This window comes from Poromitra crassiceps (genome assembly GCF_964638095.1).
Source record: "Poromitra crassiceps genome assembly, chromosome: 2".
NCBI classification, from domain to species: Eukaryota; Metazoa; Chordata; class Actinopteri; order Beryciformes; family Melamphaidae; genus Poromitra; species Poromitra crassiceps.
This window is the reverse complement of record NC_139624.1, coordinates 62767395-62794084: the sequence shown is the minus strand read 5'-3', so window position 1 is coordinate 62794084 and position 26690 is coordinate 62767395. Positions and strand designations below refer to the sequence as shown.

The window sequence follows — 26690 nt, the reverse complement described above, 5'->3', positions numbered from 1 at the left end:
AAATCTCTGAAACCATGCTGTACTCAACGGCTAATATCTACATAACTACTAACTCTACAAACTAACTCTTTTAGACAGAGAAAGCACACATTCTATTAGTACTTTTGTGAACTTTGTGTTCACAAAGTCAAAGCAGAAAAGAATCCTCGGCTCTTGTAAAATGAGCCAGAATCCTCAAAAAAACCCTCTGGCAGAAGCTAACTACAGTATTGAAAAACGGCTGGCAGTGAATGTGTTAACTTGGAGCAAAAGCAAAAAATAAAGACGGGGAAAACAATCCAACTGAAATGTTTTATGGTCACTCACGATTCAGTAGGTCATGGGTTGGCATGGTTCCAGCCTTAAAACTCGTTATAAGGATTTTTCAAAATGACTATGGAGAAAATGAATGGGAAACTCACTTCCGGGGCAAAAGATGTCACGTGACTGTTGAGCTCTATACTCCATCCTCATGGATAATTGTCCCTCAATGTTGGGGTGCGTGCATTCTTGCATGAGTGAATATGAAAAGTTTACACACCACTCCAAATTTGCTACTTTTTATTACCTTGTGGTCTTGAATGAACCAGACCTTTTCCTCTCTTTTATTTGAATATTTTATCCAGGAAAGTCAGTAGAACAACAATGTATGAACAATGGAAAAGTAAAACCATTGTTGTACAGTAAGCATGCACACCCCTTACATCTGGGGATTGTATCATTATTTTACTAGAAGCCCTTTGTTTTTACCTTGATGTTGCTGTTTACTATTGAAAAAAGGTGTGTGTGTGGTGTGTGTGTGTGTGTGTGTGTGTGTGCGTGCGTGTGTGTGTGTGTGTGCGCGTGTGTGTGTGCGCGGCTGCGTGCGTGTGTGTTTGCGCGTGCGCGTGCGTGGTCATCACGCTATTAACCACATGTGTGTCCCATAGGCGGTGGCGATGTGAAGATCGAGTCCCGCAAAACAAACTTTAAGGGAAAGGTTCATCCCAAAGTGGGCTCCATGGACAATCTGGGCCATTCACCTGGCGGAGGAAACGTCAAGGTGAGAATATCCCTCCAGAAGACTTCCTTTAGTCTGTGTTCACACTATTCTGCTCTCTACAAGCTGACAGCGTCTTCTCTGCACCATGCCTCTTTTCAGGCACAGTAGAGAACTTTCTGAAGTAGAGATCTGGTACATATTTTAGAGGGGACCACATGACTTGGACCATAGTTTTTGTACGCCAACCAATCACCACAGAGATGAGGCAGTTTTCACAGTACATTGGCAAGTGACAGTTCACAACATCAACATCAACCAGAATGAAAAAGGTGGAAAGTGGCAGTAGAAAAGTTAGTCAAAGTTGTTACTCTGACCCTAAAGAGTCATTATGGAGCACATTGGCTGTGTTGTGGGTTCCTGCTAAGTGTTGGATTTGTACCCAGTGCTAAGTAGGCTACAGTTTGCTGATCATGGCATCTGCTTTACCTTGCCTTGATGGAAACAAAGTACACACTGCATGACCTGCTTTTCGTTATCAACATAAAATGCAGTTGAGGCAGCGATCTTTCGACTAAAAGCAGTCTAGTGTGAACACCGCCATATTAATCTAGTACAGTATATGCATCCACTCTTTAACAACAGGCCTTTATAACTGCAGGAGTTTGAAAATGGTCCATGCTATGCTGTCACACTGATGTCACCTCCCGCTCCTGGCCATCTTCACTGTACTGTCTGGAAAATGTCTTATGTCTTACAGAATACTTTTGGAAAGTAGACTTTATTCATTAGATTTTGCACAGCACAAAAATACCTTTTCCAAGGTAACCGTTTTGTCTGAGAAAGATCTCACCCTCTTATATTGTAAATTGTCAGTAGTCTACTGTGCTTTTTGATTTGATTTGATTTGATTTTTTCAATGCATTGTTGAGCCCTGTTAAACTGGTCACTCTGGAAACTTAATTATTTTCTTTAAAAAAATGCTATGTGTCAGTTACAATAGGAAAGGTATTTGTGAATGAAGAGAACATTCTGCAGGTTTTTCATGCTTGTCCACTCTTGCCACTGTGTTCATAACAACATTGAAAATATGCTGGGTGGCTTCCAGCTACAGTCATTGATGATGACAACATGTCACGCACCACCTGCAGCAACTGAAAACATCCCAAACCTCAAACCCTCCGCACCCCCATTCGGTTTTCCTCCTCCTAACCCTCTGTCCCGCCATTGGGAAATCATCTGGAGGGATGGCCATGGATTTCTCAAATATAACAGGGATTTAACTGAGACAAAAGAAAACCACCATAGTACCTCATGAGGATCGGATGATTGTGTGGGAGGGGCTTGCCAGCTTGAGGAAATTAAACATTCAAGCCAATGACAAGATCTGATACGATGTCACCTGTCCCCTCAGCCTATGGCAGCCCATCTGTGTGTCGTGGTCAATGCATGATGACGTCCATTGCATTATATCACATTGTATCACTCATCATCTCCACCATCCCGCTTAGTGAGGACACTTTCACATCAGAATGACCTAAGAATGGCATTCACATAATGATGAAGAATGAATTCTTGGCGAGATAATTTTTCTCAGTGTTTTGATATGTGAGTTAACTTAAGTCTATTTTACAAAGGCTTGAGATGTTGTATTGATTGATTGATTGATTGATTGATTGCCTTTATTAATCCCACAGTGGGGAAATTTACTCATTACAGCAGCTCTCACAAGGAAGACATAAAAAAAGCTCTAAAAAATAAACACAAAGATAAATCCAATACACGCACTAAAAGATAAGAACAACAACTAACAATAGCAACAGCATTAAAGGCATTAGAATGTAAAGTGCAACACTATAAAGTGCAAAACTATAGCCAGCAGCACACAATAACAATAGTTACCAATAAAAACAACAACAACAACAGTGCTATATTGTGTTGAATTATTATTGGATGTTAAAAAGTCTGACAGCCGTAGGGACAAAGGACGTGCAGTAGCGCTCCTTCTTACACCGTGGGTGTATCAGTCTGGCACTGAAGGAGCTGCTTAAGGCACCCACAGTCTCATGCAGGGGGTGAGAGGAGTTGCCCCTGGTTGTCGTACAACAACAACAACAACAATCTCATATTTTATTTATATAGACTGTGTTCAAGTTTAAGCCATATGGGGCTCCTTAATTGATTCTTTACATAGGTTCAGGCGATGTCTCGTCATAGACGCTGCATTAGCTGGCTCAGCCTGGCTGGGGGCGTGGTCAGGGTGGGGTAAATCCCCCGTTCAATCCATTCAGCAAAGTCAGAATTTAGCTGCTAGCCCAGCCCAGGCAGACACGATCAGTAAACCACCGCAGTAAACGCACATCTGAGCAGACGTCTTGTGTTCTGCTTTAGAATCCCAAAAACTGTAGTTAGAGCCACAGCACCTTCCTTTGGTGAGTCAGCCCAATGAGATATATGGGCGGTTTTACCCGACTCGCGCGCCAGCTGTATAACATTTTGTGGGCGTTCCCACACATGCCGACTGTCTCTATAGTTTCCACTGGGTTTCATTACAATCTGTTTCTAGTGACATCTGCTGTTAGTCTGTAGCTAGTAACACCTGAATTAATTTTTTACATATCTTTAATGTAAAGTAGAATAATGACATTCAAGCATTTGTATACTGTAGATAAATTGTACATAAAGGTTTTCGGGAAAACCATAATTTCTGCACCTTTTTTCTACACATGTTTTTTTTTACAGCAGCCATTTTATGTTAGGGTAAACACAGGTGCAACCAAAACAGTAACGACGACCCCAGCGCTGGTACACCTAAATGGATTGGAAGTTGGAAACCCTCATTAATGCTTTGGTTGCACCTGTCTTTACCCTGCCTTTTAGACACAAAGTGGCTGCTGTGAAAAAGGCCCATTGTGCTGCATCTGCTTTTTTCTTATGAATTGCCTTGTTTTGCAATTGTATTTTGTTCTATCATATCTATCACTCATGTTCAGTTATTTTGTTTGTATGGCATACAGTTCAGTTATTTTTGTAGTTGTAATTCCATCCTCTCGCCACCTCAGCCTGGCTCCAGATCTTTTAGGTTCTTACAGTAGCAAAAATCTAGCTGGCAAGATATTTGCAATCTCAATCTATCTACCCAAATCATTTGTTAATCACTTACCATCAACAATATTCTATATTTTAAAAAGACAACAGTATGTAGTTATGGGGCCCTATAGATTTGGAGCCAGGTTGTTTCATCCCCACCGATTGACACGCCCTGCTATGTGTTTCTAGGCTGAGGGGGCCGAGGAGACAACAGAGGGGAATGGGACTCCCCTGAGTGGCACACCGGCCCCGGCCCCAGGCTCCGAGCCGGGGCAAGCAGGGAGCCCCACTGCTCAGGAGAATGGGCTGAAGGAGGGGGCCCCCTGTGGTAGCGAGGGCCTCGGGGAGCCCCAGGGTCTGGACTCGCGCATCCCAGAGACAAGTAAGTTTGTATGTGGCCAGGCTCATCTCCTGTCTTTCTAGAGTCTGGTTTCCAAATGGCAAACAGCAAAGGAAGAAATACATGGGTAACCTTTTGGCCAGCAGTGCTCAACAGCTGCATGTTGCTTGGGTTACATCTTGTTGCCTGGAAACATTTGATTTTTTTTTTTTTTTACTTTATTTTTTACATCCTTTTTTCAAGAGAAAATATACACAACAAACAACAAAAACAAAAAACAACAACAAGAGGTCAGGAGAGGTCACAACCTATGCTATGATGCAACGGTTACACAATACAATGTTACAGTGGGCCAACTAATGTAGTTATATCTGTGTAAGGTAGGGTATTTGCAAAAGTCACTCCCTATGGATCAGGAAAAGTGTCCATTTACTCCAAAGAGTTTCTCCTTTTTCTTTTTGTAGCCTCAGACTATAAGTCAGCTGCTCCATTCGATGATTTACTGATTTACAATATTTATAAACATCTCCACGGGGGGCAATGCTTCTGGAGCCAACATTTCATGATGGCTTTCTTTCCGGCTGCCATAAAGATCTTCAGAAGGTATAGGTCACTTCTATCCATATACTTTGGAATAAGTCCAAGATATAACGTGGGGATGGACATGCAGACATCAAAACCCAGTGTCTATTTTTGACACCTCTTCCCAGAATGTCTTGATATGGGTGCAAGTCCAGAATATATGTGCGTGATCCACCATTGTTGTCCCACACCAACACGGTAGTGGAGTCCCCATTTGATTGGATTTCTGCTTTGGGGAAGAAGCAAATAATGTTCTTCCAGCAAAAGTCTCTCCAGGTTAAAGAGTTTTGTGGAAAAGAGTTGGGTCTCCCAGACATCACTCCACATCTCTTCTGTTATATCGATTTGCATTTCCTTTTATTCAGAGATAAAATGCTGTAGTATATCCTGCTTATAATAGAGAGGCAAAGTAACCGCCTACTTCCTGCTTCAGCACTGTACCAGAGATTTGTATCCGCCATTTATTTTCCCATAGACATTTCATAAAATGCTTATAAAAATAGTTTTACTTCGTCAAACCAAACGGTTCAGCTATATTTAGAATCGGGAGAGAGAACATTTCACTCGGACCAAAACTTAAAAAACTACATCGAAAAAATATTTTTTTCAAATCTAATATTTTTTAAGTTTTGGTCCGAGTGAAATGTTCTATGGTCTCTCCCGATTCTAAATATAGCTGAACCATTTGGTTTGACGAAGTAAAACTATTTTTATAAACATTTTACTAAATGTCTATGGGAAAATAAATGGTGGATGAAAATCTCTGGTACAGTGCTGAAGCAGGAAGTAGGCGCTCACTTTGCCTCTCTATACCCTTGTTACTTCCTGAATTATAGGCATCAATAAATATTCAGGTTAGTAATGATGGTTCTTCTGAGTTTGTGTCTCTTATCTCTGCCCAAAAATAACTGTGAAGGTATCTACTATATTGTCCAGCTCATACTTCTGACAGAGATAGATAAAACTGTCTAGTTCCCCATTTGAATTTTATTTTTTAAACTGTCACTTTTTGCCTGTTGCAGGGAATTTCATCTATTCTACATTAACCCAAAAAGAAGCATAGTTTGTCACCATCCTGAGATCATAGTTCAGTGAAACCTAGCCCAGATCCAGCCCTTTTCCCATATCACCTCCATTGGGTTTACCTCCCAACTCCCTTGTCTTTTAGCTCTCTAAAGAGTTTATCCATCTCAGGCTCTCACAAATTCAAGTACCTTCACACACACACACACACACACACACACACACACACACACACACACACACACACACACACACACACACACACACACACACACACACACACACACACACACACACACACACACACACACACACACACACACACACACACACACACACACACACACACACACACATCTCAATGGCTTAAAAATGGAACCAAGATTTTTTTCTTCTTTCGTCAAGATCACTAAGATGCTTTAGAGAAAGCCGACTCTCTCTCTAATAGCTTTTGCACCAAGTCCGTATTTTCGTCCGAAATTGACGTACGAAAGAAAAAAGAATACAAGCTCATTTGTGTCAATCATCATTGACACACCGAGTCTGACAATTACGTCCGTCATTTAAGATTTCGGATGAGGTTCGTTTTTTCTGCGTTTTTCGCATCAGTCAATAGATTTTTGCGAGCTGAGACCCGTCTGTGTTTTCAGATGACGGATTAAAAAACGAAAACAATCGGACTGTGTGTGCAAAGACCTTTACTCCTGCTTGATTAACCTGAGGTCGGGTTCACACCAGAAAGTCCGGGTCCTTGGTTCGGGCCAGAGAAGAGGATGATACATTGTTTCGTTTTTCAGCTGGTTCGGTTTGCGTTCACAAGGCCAAAATCCACTAGTCCTGCCCACACGAACCAAAGTCACGTGGGCAGAAATCTCGTTCTATTATCCACATTATTTTTGTGAGGCTCCGCTGTAAAATAATTCTGGGAGCAATATCTGGACTAGAACGTGAGCAGCTGTGTGTTTACGCTTGTTGGCTTGACGCTGCCTGGATTTAGACTGCCTGCCTGCACTGTATGAGCGAGAAGCGCCTGGCTAGCGGGGTAATCTGCACTGCAGCGCGTGCCTCCCGGTGCCTCCTCGCATCGCATTTCCTTGTTGAACTCCGAAGTTAAAAGTTTGCTCGTTACAAAATAACACTAGTTTTGGGAATGTAGCCTAATAATGTTTTCTATCACATCCGCTAACCTGTTGCTCGTTGAACAAGTCGGCATCTATCAGCTCAGCTGCAACGTTTACAGATGGGTACATAGACGCGCTGTGTTGTGTCCCTTTTTACAGTCTATGGTTGTGTCAAGCTAGACGTAACGGGGGAAGAGGACAGCAGAAGGAAGCATCATGGTGCATCATGGCCGCAAAAAATAAGGTGGATTGGCCATACAATTTGTCGGGGCAAAAGTAAACAAACCCTGCCACTAGTCATTTGTGTCTGTTTGTGATGTCGCTGGTAAAGAGACGAGATAAGCTAGCTAACTGCTACAGCTAGCAAGCAGCTTCTTCTTCAGTGGGAGCTTCCAAAACAGGAAATAACCAAAAAAATCAACACAAAAAACCATGTGCTTTCTCCGACTAGTCCGTGTGGGGTTCACACCAGAAATGGGCCGCTCCAGAGTTTGCTTGAGAGCGGACCGAGACCACCTCTCACAGGCGAACCAGAGCGCAGTTTTTAGTCCGCACCAGAGTTCGAGTAGGAGCTTCACACCGACCCTATGGACCGTACTAAAGGGGAAAGGTCCGATAGACCGGACTAAACAAGGATGGTGTGAACCCGCCCTGAGTTTTCCCCGCAAGTTCTTCCTTCTGTTAGACATCTGCAAGTCTACAAATATATTTTTAGGATATAAGTGTTTCTCTCCTCAATTGAAACAGAATTGTTCATCACAAAATACTTTGTGGCTTGTACTGTATTCACCATGTTCTCTCCAGTCCAAAGCACCTGACCACACCGTAATTTTTTTTACTTCTTACTTTGCAGGCATCTAATTCTGCTATCCCTCTGCCCTCCTCATCTCAACCCCCTCGACATCACCTACTCCCCTCCCCACCTTCTCCCTCCTTCTATTTCCGATCTCTCACTCTCTCTCTTTTTCTTGTCTGCTCCCCTCCTCTCTCCCCTGTGTTTCCAACCTCTCTGCTGCAGATTGAGTCTTTCAAGCTCAACTTCCGCGAGAACGCCCGCTCTCGCACGGACCACGGCGCCGACATCATCACCTGGCCAGCCCCCCAGGGCGACAACCCTCACCAACACTCCTCTTCGTTGTTCCCCCAACACCACCACCACCCGACTCCTCGCAGTGTCTCCCTCAACGAGTCCTTGGCCTCCACAGGCTGCCTCAGCTCCCCCTCCGCCCCCTGCCTGCAGCATCTCCAGGGGGGCGACAGTAGCCCTCTAACAGGATTGTGACCTTCTTTTGCACCCCAATCAACTCCTCACAACCAGCTTCATCCTTAACCTCCCATTGCAAATGTGTGACTCAAATTTTCCCTCGTTGATATTACATGTATGATCTACCACCCTACTGTCAACGTCATACTGTCAGGCTCATCAATACATACTAAGCATCCCTCTCTCAAGTGCGACATCGTCATGCCATCTCGATAGTTGTTACCCCTTTTCCCCTGCGCTACTGCTGACCCCTCCTCCCCAATTTCTCTGGCTGAGCTGACTGTATATAGACTGAGCTTGGGGCTGGGCGGGAATACATGGAAGGATGGCAAGTTATCCTCTGATATCCTTGTTTTATTCATCTTCATCCAGCTGATTGCCCTGGAATCACTGGTTCCATTTGGAGACTTGTGGTGGGCTTCCCTCTCTTGGACCCTCTGTCATCTCTCCCACTCCCACAAGCCCTTAACAACAACAACAATGCTGTCAACTGTCTCGTGACCATAGGGGCTGTCGGTTCCCAATAATCACTGAATCTTTCCTTCTAAACGTCGCCACACTACTCGCTCGTTGTCCATCTCATCCACTTCCTCACTCTCTGCCCGAGTTTCCAGACTCCTCTCTCTTCACTATCCATTATAACAGTTCTCACCCTAAACAATCTGACAAACAAAAAAATGGTAGAGTACTAGTAGGCTGTTTGAACCATTTTAGGCTATTTAACTCTTTATTCTCTGTTTGTGATGATGTGTTTGAGTGAATAATACTGTAACAATGAACATTGGTGTTCTGATCTTACTTATTTTCTCTCTTTCTAGACTTTTTTCTGATTTATTTTTCCTTGTTTTATTTTGGTTTAAAAAAAAGGGTTTATTTATTTATTGTATGTTTCTTCTTGTATAAGCAATACAGCGGATGGTCTTTTGCCGATACAGTAGCACTCAGAAACTGTTGGAAACACGCAGGGGTTTGTCTAAACCGAGGCACACAGTGATGAGGAAGATGACATTCAGAAGGATTAGGAAGGTCTTGAAGGAGGTGTTGCTAGAATGTTGTGGGGGGTCAAGGAAAATGATAAGTAACACTTGAGGCATATTGTACTTTTATGGCAAAAGAGATGTTTTAACCAGTGAGCAGAAGACATGTTACGATACAACAGAGTCAGCTCACTGAATTATACAAGCTTTTAGTGAGCAGTCCAGAGGGAGATGTGGAAGATGTCTAAATGCTGTGGAAGTGTGTCTGAAGTGGAAGGAGCTGTGTGTCTTGTCTCTGCCTCCTCTCCTGCTTACCTGAAAACTATAGTCAACTAGGATTATGCAGGCTCACACCAAGACGGAAGTCTTGGTGTGAAGACAAATTATTCGCCAAAGTTCAAAAATTTCAACTTGAGCGAATGCGTGGCTGAGGCGAATATCTTGAATATCCATTGACTCATCCATGTTTCCATTGACTTCAATGTAATTTCATCACGCAAATTTCGCTTTGGTGTGAATGCCCGGTAACACTGACACTAACACTGACTCTTTGTGGAGAAACTAACAGAGAGAGAGAGAGAGAGAGAGAGAGAGAGAGAGAGAGTGAGAGTCATAGATCACTAAACAGAAATAAATGGTAGGAGCCACCTGGTGTTGCTGTGGCTATTCTGTAGATCAAACTGTTCTGGTAGTTGTGAGTACAGTAGTCATGGTCGTTGTCCCATTTCAGGTGTTTTATGAGGGTTACGGTAGCATGTTTTTTTGGCAGTTGACAAAATACAAGCTTCAACTGGATACAAGAAGATCCAAAAGACGTATTCAGTACTTTTCTTGTCAGGGTTTTGACAGTGGAACATGATGTGGCTTATCCTCTTCTCTTGTAGCAATGTATTCAACTGTTGCCTCCAATTGCCTTTATAATGCATGGCCGGATAATATAATATCATGCCAAGAGCTGACAGCCTATGTGCATCATGACTTGCAGTGTTGTGGTTTACTACTGTATGTGTATCCTCGGGGTAATCCTAGTCCGTTCATATTTTTCCTTGTTACTCAGACGATGATTTTGAAGGGTGATGGGCAGGGAGATACAGTATAGTCTTTGACGGTACTGTAGTAGTTTCACCTTTTTAATGCCGCATCAAACATACTGAGATGAACTATTCATGGTATTCTCGACAAAAATTCTGATTTAATAGGTTAAGCTATAATTATCCCTGTGATTAGCCAGCTAGCCCCTTTGTGAGCCCCTTTCACAGCCCTCTATAGATGCCATTTGATTCAAATTGACACTGTTGATTGGAAAAGGAGAAGCATGGAAACAAATCAGTTGCACCTTAATGCTTGAATATATCAAAGAAGTTGACTGTGATGGAGTTGTGGTATTTGATTAACAGTTGAAATACTCCCGGCTATCAACAAGTGACTCTAAATTACTTAATGATGAAGGAGCGTTGCACATGCTCTAATGAACGGAGCAATAAACTGAATAAAGTGCCCTCCCCCTTCCTCTTTGTTATGAAACACTGCTCAAGTCTATCGTCAAGGTAGTTATTATTTTTGTTTTGTTTTGGAATGGAGAAAGTATCCCTTTAAATTGAGAAATAATCAGTCAAACCAACCAAGCAAGATCTAGGTGTTTTCGACAGATATGGGCAATATCTTTTTAATGATTGAAAAGAATATTTTTTTGTTCTGAAAGTGGAAATGTTTTAGATGTCAGAAAGCTTTCAGTCCAGTCCAGGATCGAGTCTTGGTAAAAAGTGCAGCCGTCACCGTGGATTACAAAACTGTTTTTCTTGTGCCACGGTTCTCGCCGAACTAAAAATGTTCCTTGTGCCTGTCCACAGCCATGTTTTTAATCTTTTGCTTTTACCCCAGGGCTTTGCACACTGATGTATATAGATATTTTACAGTTTATGCACTCTGTATCACTACCGGAACAAAATCAACGACAACTACAGTAGCAGCAACAACGGGGGGGGGGGGGGGGTTATTAAGAATAGCTTTTATGTCCATGTACCTTTAATGGTTTGATGGTAGGAAGTGTTTTATCATGACTATTCTGACTATTATTCTGATTATTATTATTATGACATTATTATGGAGCAAGTCTGCCCTTTTCAGAAGAAGGGGCCACTGAAGTGAAAGAATGTCTTTTGAGATATAATGTACTAAAGACGTGACACTTTTGTATATGTATTTATCGTTGTGTTCCAGTAGCCTCATGGTGGTTGTGTTTCACTGTGGGGAGAGGTTGGAGATTCTCTTGGGGAGGATGTACACAACAAGGTTTGAGAAAGTCGGGTTGAAAATCCTGAATTTTTTTTTTCTTAAAGGCAACAGCAGCTCAATTTAGAAATGTTGGCAACTTTGAGCTTAATAAATTCAAGACATTTTCAACAAAACTTGCGGTGTGCATCTGCCCCGAGTAACAACACTCACTCAAGCCTTTAAAACCCGCAACCCCAGTCTTAAGAGTTGAAGATAATGTTCTGATTAGCTGGCAAACGTTTCTTGATATTAACATTGCAGGATACAGTGACCTCTGTAGGTGGATATGGAAACAGAGCAAGGCAGGGTGAGACTGAAGCTGATGCGTCTGAATCACATCGCACTGTATGTTACACAGTGGACCAGGGGATTTCTTGTTAAAGATGGGTGTGGGGGTAGAGGTCAATGTATATTCCTGTAATATGGGACTAGTTTTGCCCAGCATATCAATACATATTGGTCATTATGGCACTCATACACAACATCACAGCAATACACTCACACACGGCCGCCCTGGAGAGTCACACATCCGGACCCTAACACATCCTTCTATAAGGTTAAGAAGACTAACTGTAGCTAAAGGCTCCTCTATCCAGGAGCGTCGTAGAGCTGCATCTACCGCTAGTGCACACATACAGTACCTGACATGCAAGCATGCTACTAGTTAATAACACCTATACTGCACCTACAGAGCATGCAGGAAAAATAACGATGGGTTGTGTTAGGTAGACTTACTATGTCATTTGCAGAATTTCCTTGTTTTTTTATGTTTTTTCTTCTCTTTTTTTTCATTAATTTAGAATTTTATTTTTTGGTTTGAAAGAAGTGTTTATTGTGATTACTTGTTAATTAGTGATGTGATTATTAAACATGAAATAAAATGGATAAAAAAACTGTTCAACACTAGACTTGTCTTGATTTACATTTTAACTTTCCTTCTCTATCATACTATTCAGGAAATGTTAAAGCCATTGTTGAGTCATGACAGCTCTATTTTTGGCTACACCACTGAAACAGTTGTCAGTCGTCGTCGTCGTCCCCCCCCCCCCCCCCCTCCTTGCTTACCGTGTAGCCCAGTGGTTCTCAAAGGGGTCCCCAGCAAAAAGATATTGAATATGAGGGGGGAGACAAGCCCTTGGCTCTTCTGACTGAACCCTCTGGCCTATGTAATGTAGGGATGGCAAAGAAGAGCAGAGATGTAGTTGACCCAGCAAAACTGGCGTCGTTTATTCTGAAAGTTTAATCACTGTAGTCGAGGATTGGAGCTGAATACACAGCAACCAAGAGCCCTCAACTGCCGATGCATTTTACACACACACACACACACACACACACACACACACAAAGAGAGGGATTTACATTGTTGTCAGGTTCCCCACATGTACCAGCTCTCATAACACAAACCGTAACCTGGTCAGCACCATGGACAGCATCCTCCCTAGTCTGCACTAACTAAGACAGATAGGCCTAATAGTGGTTGACAATGACAGCAAACACATTATCATCATTTGCAACGACAGATAACTGATATTTATTTTTTTACAGCAGAACTCAAGTCAGCAGACAGGTTCAACATGGGTCACAATTTAGTACAAACTCTTAACACAACAATGCAGAAGCAATAGGCTATTTAAGGCTATAGAGCTTTTTGAACTTTTGTATTTAAGACCGTAAAATTATGCAGCTTATGCAAACAAAATACAATTCTAGTTGGTTCCTGTTCCTGTTAAACAAATCAAAATATTATCAGTATATTCTTTACTAGGGGTGTCACAATATATCGTCCCACGAAATTTCGCGATAGTAAAACGTCACGATATGTATCGTTGAGATGAAATCTCATATCGCAAAAAAAGAAAAAAGAAAAAAAAAGATTTTTTTTTTTTTTTCCCTTTTTCAAAAAATAGACTAAGAAACGTCTTTGTTTGTTGAAGTTCAATGTGTGGAAAGTAGTTCAGTTGAACAAGTCTCTGAAGAGACACATGAGAAGTTATACAGGAGAGAAACCATTCAATTGAGTTTCTGGCAAAACTGTTTACTTGACAGGAAAAACTGAAGATGCAAGTCTTGTTGTTTGAGTTTGAAGAAAAACTGAAGATGCATAATGAGAATTTATACTGCTGAGAAACCTTTTAGTTCAAAGTAAATCTAAGTGACGGTGTAACTCATTCTATTTCAAGATAAGCCTTATCTCCAATCTCATGTTTTTTCTAGTTGTTATTGTAATAACAATTTCCCACAACAGCATGTTTTGTATTTGTGCATTTCAAATAAAATACTACTTTTCCAGTCATATATTGTCATTATTCAAGTTTAAAAAAATATTGTTAAAATCGTATCGTATCGTATCGTTATCGTGAACCCAGTATCGTGATACGTATCGTATCGTGAACTGAGTGTATCGTGACACCCCTATTCTTTACACATTTTTTGTGTGTGTCGAAAATGTAATTCCTGTCATTTCAAATGTAGCCAATAGGTTTCAAACAGTTTTACAATATTACCTTCATTCTTGACACAAGGCCACAGCTCCACCCTCAGGCCGTTCTTAGAGGCACATATCTATTTGAACAGATTTTCTTCATAATGACAAACAAATTAATCACCCCACCCTCCTCCCCATCTTTAAACTTGTTAAAAAACCATATAGGCATTGAGGAATCTGACATTTGGGTCACGACTTAATGACTATGAAAAATGTGGGTCGTGAGCCTAGACCAGTTGAGAACCACTGCGTTACACTATTGTGGTACTGCATGTCTCTGCACGGCCCTGGACTGCAGTCATTGGTGGTTGTCCGTCAGAGCCAGGCCTGTGCAGGAGCAGATTCCTCCGTCTCTCCGTAAAGGTCTCAATGCCCCTGAGAGAGGGGGAGAGAGAGAGAAAGGCAAGAAAACGAACTGTAAGTAACATGCTATTGACATTTGACATCTCCTGACCCTTCAATATTCAACCGCCAGAATGTGAAGTATGTAACTACCTACCAATTGAATAGTCTCCCTTCTTTCGAGTCCTTGGCAATCTTTCTGTCAAATTCCTCCACTTCACTGAAATAGTAAACGGACATAATCACAGACAGTCACTGCTGGGCTAAGAGAAATGTGGGTAACACAAAAAAAGGTATATTAATTAACTTGACTATTCTTAACTACAAGGATAGTCCACATTTCTCAAAGTCAAGCCCTATTTTGTACTTCCGAATGATGATGTTGATTGAATTCTTTCTCAGCATAAACAATCCTGTTCCTCAGTAGCTCTGGAAAGTTGGACAAAAAAAGAATAGGTCAATGGGGTCACACTCCCGTATGTACTACAAGCTGACTGAAGCTCACTCAAATTTACTTTGTGTGCACTGTGAATTACATTTGAGAAAGCCTCAGCTTGTACATACGGGAGCGTGACCTCATTGACCTTGCATGGGTTCTTGCCCAACCTTCCAGAGCTACTATGAGGAAGAGCCTTTCCAATCAACATCGTCATTGCTTAGTAGCAAATAGGGCTACACCTTAAAAATGTGAACTATCCCTTTAAGGTATTATTAACTAATACAAGCAAGTAAATAGTAGATAGACTTTTTGCGATTTGTGTAAAAGAAACAGGAAAAATAAATACATTCTCTACTCTTACCTGTGATGAATATCCTGACCACGAAGGAAAACCTCCCCAGCCTCCAGCAAGGACACATTCCGCAGCTCAGCCAGGCCGTATATGATGGCCTACCAAAAGAAAACAGTTAATTTAAATGGTTAATTTAAAAATATACCAATACAGAAAAGCAAGCTAGTACACAGGTCTGTTCACAACAAGTAGCGCCATGGTTGGCATGCTGGATATATAGGCCCCTATCGTTGCATCGGCGTAGTTTCTAGGCTGAGCGCCTGGCGCAGCGCAAATCAATGGCCGTGGACCAGCGCACTTGATATCATCGTGCTGGCGATACACGCAGCCTAAAGCATCATAACCACGCCTTTTAAGCGTAAAATTATGCACCGTCATGCTCATTGGATAAGTGCAATAAACGAATCGCACGCTTGCCTTTTTAGCTATAATTCCAGTGGTCCCGCAAAACCTGACGAAAGCCAAGCGCTCTGCCCCCCCCCCCTCCCTTCATCCAGTCTGTCTGTCTCCATTATAGGCTATTATTCCATATTATTATGCTTCTCAAACCAATCTAACTGCAGTTTAAATACTGCAAGCATGTAAATACCCTACACTATAGCAAGATCAAAGTGAAAAGAATGTTCTAAATGCATCAGCTAGAAAAATATAGCCTATTAGATTGGTGAAAGTTTGTCCAGAAAGATATCATTTTCTCTCGCCTGCTGCAGGAAGGATGATGCACATAAATATACCCTACATTATGTCAAGTCATTGCATAAATGTGTTTTTATTGTAAAACTAAATGTGAAATAGGGCCAAGTTATTGGAGCGGACATCACAGTATAGCAGATGCCAGTAGAAGCGCGTTCCGCTGTCACTTATCTAAATCACGTTAAATCGACAAGGGGTATATATAGGCCCAGGAGGACATATATGTTTCACATAGGGTGGTGTTTTCATTTCGATGTTTTATTTGGTCCAATATTGAAATGTTCTACAATTGCAGGCTGTGGTACCATTACACATTAATTTAGAACTACCTTTTATATCTATTTCGGCTCATTTGGTTGCTATTTAGTAGCGAAATGGAGAAGCACAATGCATGCTGGGAACTTACAACTTTTTCCTATGGGAAGTGTGTTGTGTCTGTCTAAGCGAGGGAGTCAGAGAGAGAGAGAGAAGGGTGACAGAGAAGAGGCAGAAGAGCGCTCCTCGCAACTGGCGCACTGAATAGGCCTAGTTTCAGAGAGAGACAGAGAAGGGTGACAGGGGAGAGGCAGAAGAGCGCTCCTCGCAACTGGCGCACTGAATAGGTCTGGTTTTCAAAAGCGCAAAGCGCTAAATGTACGCCAGGTCGGAAGATATCAGTAGGCCGGTATTTAGCGCCGACACGCCCATTCTCGCCCATTCTGGGACTGCGCCACGCCCATTCGGCCTAAAGCGCATTTGGCAGCGTAAAGCCATATTGATATCTTCCCGAAACAGGCGCAAAGCACGTTTTTTTGCGTTTAAGGCCCGTTTTAGCGCCGAAGGCCTGTGGGAGAATAGGGCCCACTGACTATTTCAATTTCGACAACATAAACATTCTAAATTGCCCCTGGCTTACTTCCTGTTGCAGTGTTTGCTGGTACAATAACTGGGAAATCACAGAAAGTGTGGACCAAAGCAGCTCAAAAGGCAAAAGTATTCAAAGTGAAAAAAAGGTGGAGCTACTAGCAGTATTTTTATATAGCAATATTTAATGCGAAGTAATATATCTGTGTACAAGCAGTTACAAATCAGAATATATCTTCAAAGTTACTACGGGCAAACAAAACGCAACGCGTTTCAACCACGCAGGTCTTCCTCAGGCAATGTTAGCTGGGCGTCGGCCACCGCACCTGTGTATATAAGGCAAATACGTGGCACAAGTCAGTTGGGATGGCGTATGGTGGGCAGTGCTATGACATCACAGTATAGGATGGGCCTTGTTAAAGCAACGGAGGATAGCAACATCATATACAAGTAATAATAAATAAACAATAATGGTTACAGCAGAAAGAAACAGTCTATAGGCTATAGGCTATAAGTTATAGGCTAGGTTAGATTTATTATTACTTGTGTATGATGTTGCTATCCTCCGTTGCTTTAACAAGGCCCATCCTATATTGTGATGTCATAGCACTGCCCACCATACGTCATCCCAACTGATTTGTGCCACGTATTTGCCTTATATACACAGGTGCGGTGTCCGACGCCCAGCTAACATTGCCTGAGGAAGACCTGCGTGGTTGAAACGCGTTGCGTTTTGTTTGCCCGTAGTAACTTTGAAGATATATTCTGATTTGTAACTGCTTGTACACAGATATATTACTTCGCATTAAATATTGCTATATAAAAATACTCCTAGTAGCTCCACCTTTTTTTCACTTTTCATTCTGGTACAATAACTGACAGGAAATAAGCTAGGTTAAAACGGTTGCCTAGCATCACAATTCCATGAAAACTGTCCATACGCTTTGAAAGTGCAGGAGCAGAACATGCACAATGGTTAGGCGTACCTCTGGAAGCAGAAAATCTAGTATGAACGGCATTTCATCCATGTACTTCAGCTGTGTTGTTCTACGGAGTAGGACTCTCAGATAGGCGCAAAGGTTGTCCAGTTGTTCCTCACTCTGAAGGTAGACTGGCACCGTGGAAACGGACTTCTGATCAAAGCTCTTAGAGGCCTTTCCGCTGAGTACACCCTATGGGAAAACCAAGGTACAGAAAAAAATATTTAGTAGTAGGGCTGTCCCAAACGATTATTTTCTTATCAATTAATAAAACGATTATTTTTTCGATTAATCTAACGATTATTTTTTTAGAAAAATACTGAACCTCAAATTCAAAAAGATTGCCGACAGATTCATGTTTAACACATTGAGTGCCAGCCGTTTTTTCAATGCTGTAGGTAGGTTGTGCCAGGGTTTTTTTTGAGGATTCTGGCTCATTTTACAAGAGCCGAGGATTCTTTTCTGTTAAGACTTCGTGAACACCAATCATCTAAAAAGAACTAATAGAATGTGTGCTTTCTCTGTCTAAAAGAGTTAGTTTGTAGAGTTAGTAGTTATGTAGATATTAGCCGTTGAATACAGCATGGTTTCAGCGTCTGAGAAGGAAAGCTGAGAAAAATGCAGTTTTGTGAAATTCAATCAAACAGGCAGAACAGTCACTTTAACCATTTATTTTTGGCATCAGTGAGACATCAGACATCTGAACAATAGTTGTTTTCAATAATGGAGGAATAATACAATAATAAAATAAATAAATGTCAAAATAAATACAAAACAAGAGCAGACCACAGGTCACTCAGCTTTTTTTTTTTTTATAGGTTTTTTTTTTTTATAGGTTTTTTCGGTTAGTGATCAAACCGGTTTGGGCTCGTACACCGAATCCAGAACTGCTCCAAAATGTAATGGGTACTTCCTTGGCCCATGTTACACCCATCCACAAAGTTACATGAAAATCGGCAGGTACTTTTTATGTATTCCTGCTAGCTAGCAAACAATCAAACAAAGAGCAAAAACAATCCCTGGCAGGTTGTTTTTTTTTACGACCCATGCCTACTCAGCGCCAGCGCCGCTGAGCAAGGTTCTTGTCTGAGTGGTACTCCTCATAGCAGCTACCCCTGTGTAATGAGACCCTACATTTGACACACATGTAGCGTGTCTCTCTTCTAAGATCTTTCTTTGCACAAATGCTACACCTCCTCGTTGGGGCATCTTTTTTGGGTGTGGCTGGTATGAGGACCATTACATGGCCCGCTAGATTGACCTCCAGCCTGCATTGAGGGTCCAGGTATGGTCGCCGGGGCATGGTTGCAGGTTGGTCACTGCCCCCCGCCCCCACCTCCTCCCCGCCACCCCCCACCTCCTCCCCGCCAGCCCCCACCTCCTCCCCGCCACCCCCCACCTCCTCCCCGCCACCCCCCACCACAGGTCTGGTCCATGCACCGACAACACTCAGGATGAAATCCAGCAATGTTTCACACTTTCTCTGGCGTTTAGCTGGGTGTTTAGCTTTGTACAGAACAAAGGCGTTATAAAAAGAGATCTGAAACATGTACATGACAAATTTGAAGGGCCACCTGGATGTCTTCCTGGCAAACGGATAGTACGCGATGTTCTGGTCCAATCTGTCGACCCCATTCATGTACTTGTTGTAGTCTACAACACACTTGGGTTTTGTGTGTGGGACCCTCTCTCTGCTGCCTTTCTGCCTGACCTGCACCGTCTCCATCGTGTCGTCGTGCAGAGTGGAAACCATTTTCACGATTCTTTTATCTCGCCAGGCCAGAACCATGGTGCCACCATTGTGGCGCATGACCGTTTCCCCCAGCTTCACGGTGTGGTTGGTGACCATGGTAGCAGGTGGCTCGCCCCTGTTCCTCCTCAGAGTGCCACAGACATGTGTCTGACACTCCAGCAGCTGTGCACACATTCCAACAGAGTTGTAGTAGTTGTCCATGTATAAATGGTACCCCTGCCCTGCCAAGTCCCCGAGGAGGAACTCCACCGTCTCGCCTAGGGTGGACCGCTCACCACAGTACGGCTTCATGCTGTAGCAGTAACCTGTCTGGGAGTCACAGAGGATGTAGGACTTTATCCCATACTTTATGGGTTTCTGTGGGTTGTACACTTTGAAGGCCAACCGCCCACGCCACAGGAGCATCCCCTCATCAATACTGATGTTTTGACTCGGTGTGAACATGGCTCTGAACTTTTCTAACAGGTCGTTCAAAACTGGCCGGACCTTGAACAACTTGTCTGCACCATCAACATCAAAATTGTTACTGAAATGGAGGAATCGTGTTAGCAGTTGAAAGCGGTTGCGAGACATGGTTTTGTTGAAGTGGGGGGTAGCAGTCAGTTCATTTGTGGACCAGTACATGGCCAGTTTAGGCTTCTGGACGATCCCAGTGAGGAAGTATAGTCCCAAGAAGCTCTTGAGTTCTGCCACTGTAGTGTCCTTCCACCTCCTAAGCCTTGAATGTGGCAGAGCCTCACTGACCTGACTGATGCACTGGTGTGCATACAAGTTAGTTTGGACTACAATGGCCTGGAGCAGCTCATCGTCCAGGAAGAGCTGGAAGAAGTCAACTGGTTTAGCAGCAGCACCACCACTATGAGGACCCGGTTCTGCTGTGAAGGGGATGTGGGTTGGCTCCCAGTCAACGTCACTCCAGCCTGGACCTGCAGGCCGTTTCCCACTTCCAGCTCCACTGCCACAATCTGCAAATTATAGAAATACATAATTACCATAAAATAGTGTTTTTTATATGTGTGGTACTGAATGCTGGCTGGAACCTGTGATGTGAAAATAAACCTGATTCTGAAGTGTGCTCTTACCCATTTTCCTGGCACCAGAGGCTGTAGCACCAGTACCGCTACAGCTGGCTGCTACAGGCTCATCTTCAGACTGTTCAGAGTCTGAAATAAAGTAAAATGAATTGACTGACTGCTGGCTTTTGTATAGTCATAGTAATTACATTTCCACAAGTTACACAAGTCATCTCAAACATCGTCTTACCACTGCTCTCTGGAGCTTCGCTCCTCGACGGGGCCCACTCCTCCTCAGAATCCTCCGCGTCTGGAGAAGACGTGAGGTCACTCGACTCGGACTCAGTCGTGAGCCCTGCAGCCGCAGCCGCGACATGCAGAGGCTCACCCCGTTCATCATCCGAGACCTCGGAATCGGTCTCCGGCACAAGCTCGTTTCGGACGGAAAAGAAATCCAGCAGTGATCTCTGATCGGCCGATCGCTTGCGTGCAGCCGCCGAAGACCGCTTGCGTTTGGCCGGCATGGCACAAACACGCCACCCGCTCCCAACTAAACTGAAATAAAACAACTACTGCTACGACTAGATCAAACTGAACTGAAATAAGGCTAATCTACCGGCTACCAACTCGATCAAACTGAACTAGAATAAACTGAACTAGAATAAAGGCTAAATACTAAAATGAACTGACGCTAACGCTAAATGTGCTAAGCTAACTACAATGAACACTAACTGTAACTACCCGCTAACTAAGTATCTAAACTAAGTCTACTATAAAGACTATACTAAACACTACTACTGTACTAACAACTAACAAACTAAATCAACTACGCTAACCAACTCGCTCTAAATCTGACGCTAAATTGCTGAAATTCTCTATGTATAAATCGCTATGTAATGCTGTCTGTCTCAATCTATTACCAACCTACTTCAACCCACGCCGATCAAAGGAGCCCGCCTTCCTTATATAGAAATCTTTGTTAGAGTACTTCCGGGGCAGCGGGAGAGGTCGGATCCACATTCACATATTGCCCAAGGGCGCCAGCTAGTGGAAACCACTGAAAAAGATGTAAGCCGAGATATCTCGTCTATGGCACTCAACGGTTGGATTATGTAAGCCGAGATATCTCGTCCTTGGCACTCAACGTGTTAATCTGGAGTAATATGCAGTTAAGATAATCACTGGCAAATAAATGTTTTCATTCGTGTGGGGCAAATTGTCTTGGTGTGCTTATTAAATCTAGATCTAGGCATACATTTACCTTGCAAGCAAGCTGGATTACGTCGCAAGATCACAAATCACTCGATGTTAGTGATGTCCCGATCCGATCACGTGATCGGAAATCGGGGCCGATCACGTGATTTGCGACTCGATCGGAATCGGGGGAGGGAGATCGGATTGCAAATATTTTTTTCCCCCATCATCAATCATTTCACTTTCACATGTTTGAAAACTACTACTAATGACGACCATGGATTTTGCAATATTTATATTTTTTTACATAATCGATGCACGTTTATGTAATCGATGACGTCGACTACTCGGGACAGCCCTATTTAGTAGGAATTTGATTTTTAATTGATTATTATAATTTGATTATTAATTGTGTGGTAGTTGTGAGTCATTGAATGGACATATGTCAATTGCATTCCATCCATGCAAGATACAGATACATAAATGAGCCGCATTGCTAAATGATACATCTTTTGATGATATTCCTAACAAATCTTTTCTGTGAGTTAGTCTGTAATGATGAGAAAAGTGAGAAGATTCTCAACATACCACCAAATGCTGCTTAGCTCCCTGTGACTGCAGAATGAAGTCCACCAGTGTTTTCTCATCTGCAGTGCGGTCAATTTCAACCTGCAGGTGGTCTGGGACATTGTCTGTGATGCCTTGCTGTCATGGAACTCTGTAGACTGGCAGAAGTGTTCCTTGGAGCAAACATCTGGCCTCATCAGTCCAGAAGGCAAACCTCTGACCATGCCTTTCAAACAATAACAAGATTAATTTTAAAGTGTTGCACAGTAAAAAGCTAAGGCAGTGACTGTCAACAGAACGGCATCCAGAATCTTACATCTGTTGTTAGTTACTGATGGTCTACTGATAGTCTGTAGATGGTTAACATAATGTAGTCATCTAAAAGTGATCATCTAATAAAGTATTTCTAAAATATACAGTGTTGTGACTTGATGTCATGTGTTTTGATGCTGCTATCTGACCGTCTTAGCTAGGACTCACTTGTAAACATGGATTTCATCTTAATGTGACAACTACTTAAATAAAGGATGTGTGTATACACATACGCTACGATACAGGATTCATAATATAATGTATTACTACATATTACACATACCTCTTTATACTGAATTTACCTCAACAGCTACAGAAAATATGGGGAAGGTTATGTGGAAGGTCCACGGAAGATTTCATTGAGATTACTATAACAATTGCATTGCATTACACCAAACAACATCCCTAACCCTTAACTCACGTTAGTGCTTAGCTAACGTAGCTACTAGCTAATGCTAAGTCACTGAATGACACAAACAACACCGTTAGTAGAATTAACATTAGCCACCGACAAGCAGACGTGACTTAATGTTTATATATATTTGGTGGCATTTCAAAATAGACTGCAAGAGAAAAATAAGTATTTTATACATACGGTATTTTACCGTAGATGTGATCTGCGTTGTTGTTATTTCCAATGGTTCTTGGTTTGTCTTCAGTTTAGCGCATGCGTATTTGCGTAACTTCCAGACCGTGTCAAGAGGCGTAGCCAGACCGTGTCAAGAGGCGTAGCCAGACCGTGTCAAGGGGCGTAGCCAGATGGCCGTGCGGCGCTGCAATAGACCAAATCACCGTGACGTCACCATGTAAACAAATTTACTTCCGGGTACCACTCGGGGAAGGCGGCAGGTTTAAATGTGCGTGTTGTCAAATAAATGCTATCAAACCCTCTCGTTGTTTTCGGCCGACTACTTTCAATTTAAATGGTTAAACGGTTGGTAAACATGCTTGTCCGACGTATCTAGCCTTTCTTCTGTGTTTGTTTTATGTAGTGTTAGCTAGCTAATAACGTTTGTTTGTCTGTCAAACTCGCTGTTTTGCAGACTCGTTAACGTAGAAGAGCCTGGTGACGCGAGGTTACGTTAACGTTACAAACAGAGCTACTGACGCCACGTTAATTTAATTTAGCGTCAAGTCTACTCTGGTCTGGTCCAACAGGTAAATTAGCTAGTCTGGTCTCCACTAACGTTAGTGAAAGTGTTGTTATGAATGATATTAAACAACAACACAACACGGACGAACCATTTTTGTCTTCTTTGTCTGTTTTTGTCTTCAACACGTCAGTTTGTGCCGTTCACCGCCATTATAATGTGTGGACCCAGGGGTACCCGGAAGTAAATGTAAACATCCCGCTGATTTGGTCTATTAGATGTATCTCCGCATTTCTGGGTGGCAGTAACCTCGCGTCACCAGGCTCTTCTCGGCGAGAAAGAGCCTGGCTCCCGCCCACAATTGATTTTGTCACCCTACTGGTTCCCGCCTAGAGCCCGCCCTAGACCGGATGGCAGCGTTTCTAGCTCGTCAACTTTCACGTTAACTTGACAATTTGACCCAAGTATCAGAATCCTCTTTCACCGTTTTGACCGGTGTGTCAGGCGGTGGTGGCGGAGATGCCATATTGCATAAACGTTTTGTTTTATGTAACGCTAGCTTTGTTTTGATCAGACTCTAGTTTAGGTAACATCACCGCGTCAAGCTAACGGCAACAAAGACGTTGTTAGGCGCATTGCCATCCAGTGTTAATTCTGGGTCCGGGGTTTACGCCCCCATGACAAAAAGCGGGGTGGAAGGTGCCCAGACTAGGGTGGCAGTGACGTCATGCTGATTCGTCCTATTACTAGTTCATTTGAAAGTAATAAGTTACTGTAAGGCTGTGTGACTGGTTGTCAAGGTTACCGCGGGCGCGCTCATGACATAAGGACGCGCCGAGCTCAGGGCGGTTGATTTGACTCTAGTGCTGTCAGCTAGGCTGCAAGACGCCGATTGCCTTGCGGCATGAGGTGATAGGCGCTTTCCTCGGGGGATCGCCGAGCTGAGGCTACATTGTAAACGGTATGTGTGTGTGCGCAATTGTGTGGTGAAGTGTGTGGAAGCCGGATTGTGTGCTAACGCTACATTTTGTATTGTAAAGGTGTCCGGGGCTGCTGTGAGGCTCGGCGGGTGGGCCTGTGTAAAGCCAAGCGAGCGCCAATGCCGGTATGTGTTTTTAGAGTGTTTGTATTCGGTGTATGTCATTCTTGTATATTTCTTATGTATCGGGTGGTTTATTGATTGTACTGTTCTTGTTGGTGTTTTAAAGGAGAAGTTGGACAGGAGTGTTGGAAGCCAGGCCTGTGTCACTGTTTTTACTCGCCACTATTGAATTGCTTTAAGAATGTATTTGTAAACTGAATTGCTTTGAGATGTATTTTGTAAACTGACTCGCCATACAAAGAGAAGGCGCAGATATGCGTTAAAATGATAATATGAATAAAACTGCCTATTGAGGAATCTGTTTCGGACATCATTTAGTGGAGGGGGATTAGACCTGCGACCACATTACATTTGGCGCTGTGAGCAGTTTCTTTTTTGGCGAGTGAGTGAAGTAGTGGCGGGTGTGGGTCAGAGACAGTGACACAGGTGAAGACATCACATCGGCCAGATCAGCGTGGGACACTCGGCGGCTTCAATTGGTCCTAACGCTACACACAATGCCTACGAAGGAAGAGCTGGAGATGGAGCTTCGGGGATTAAAGGAGAGGTTGGTGCAGGAAAAGGCATGGACGATTTGCGCTCACAGAACGAACATTTAACTGCGCAACTGCACGAAACAAAAAAGCCAGGTGAAGCGAGTGAATCAGGTTTACTGGCTGATGATAGTTCTGCTGCACCACCCTCCACCCCCTCTGTACGTTCTCAACCTTCTGTGGAGATTATTTATTTACCTAAGGAGAGAAAAGCTGCCATGTTTTCTGGTCAGGCTGCGGGTTCATTAACTTTTTATGACTGGGTTGACGAGCTTGAGAATTCAGTTTGTTTTCATAGGTATGTGGGTAAAGAAAAGGCTGCCTATATTTATGATCATTTAGAAGGGGAGGCTCAACAGGAGATAAAACATTCAGCCGTTGAAGTGAGGAGAAACCCTGAAGTGATGTTGAAAGTACTTGAGGAGGCTTATGGCACCCCGTCTTCTTTGGTGAAGGCTCAAAAACGTTTTTTTGACAGGAAGCAGAGGGATGGGGAGGGGTTAAGGGAATATTCTCATGCGTTACTGTCCCTGGCTGCGGAAGTGGGCCGCTGTAAGGGGGGTGATAGGCTATGTGGGGAGGAGTCAATGAAGGATGTTACACTGCGGAGAGAGCTAAAGAAACTGTTGAGGCAGGATTCGGGTATTGAGCTAAAGAAATTGTGTGGGGAGGCTATACTGTTGGCGGACGATGATGTGAGGGGGAGAACTTCAACTGCATATGCCTGTGAAGCGGCCGCGGAGTGTTCTGCTGTGGATGCTTCCGCTCGGCCCGATCCTATATTATTGGAACTGAGGGAGGCTATGAGGAGACAGAATGATAAAATGGAGGCTCTAGCTAAAGAGGTGGCACACATCCAGGTTCAGGTGGGCGGGCGGTCCCGGGCCCTAAGGCAGGAGCCCAGATATGACCCGGAGGGTAGGCCTATTTATTTCCGATGCCAAGGCATAGGGCACATAGCGAGGATGTGTGGGCGGGCACCAGGGCGAGCAGGTGGGGCCAGCGGTAGGGGGGCCGGTGGTATGGATGCAGCTTTAGGGGAAAGTGCACATGGGCAGCAGGGAAACTTTATCCCTTCGTAGTGGGGAGCCAAGCTACGGATGGGGGGCAAGCAGGCTCAGGGGGGACATCTGGTGGCCAGGAGGAGGTAGTGGAAGCGCTGGTGGGACCTGTTCCAGTAGTACAAGCTGTGGTGGGGGGGGGGGGGTCCCGGTGGCCTGTCTGTGGGATACGGGGTCTAATGTGTCAGTGTTGATGGAGAGTTTTTTTCAGCAACATTTTTCAAACATGGGGGATGATGCTTTGAAAGAATGTGGGTGGCTCAGTCTGAAAGGGGCTAATGGGACACCGTTACCTTATGTT

At 43.3% G+C, this 26690-nt stretch overlaps 1 protein-coding gene across 1 annotated transcript in view; it reads left to right on the top strand.

The window, feature by feature from the left end:
* LOC310800100 (uncharacterized protein) overlaps positions 1-24964 on the top strand; it is a gene marked incomplete at both ends in the record, with an annotated part of 199221 nt that extends 174257 nt beyond the window's left edge. The window contains 4 exons of the mRNA XM_083662677.1: positions 909-1021; positions 4238-4430; positions 24734-24798; positions 24902-24964. Coding sequence (XP_083518803.1) covers positions 909-1021; positions 4238-4430; positions 24734-24798; positions 24902-24964 — 434 coding nt within the window. The remainder of the gene's footprint in view (positions 1-908; positions 1022-4237; positions 4431-24733; positions 24799-24901) is intronic.
* Between the last annotated feature and the right edge of the window lie 1726 nt (positions 24965-26690).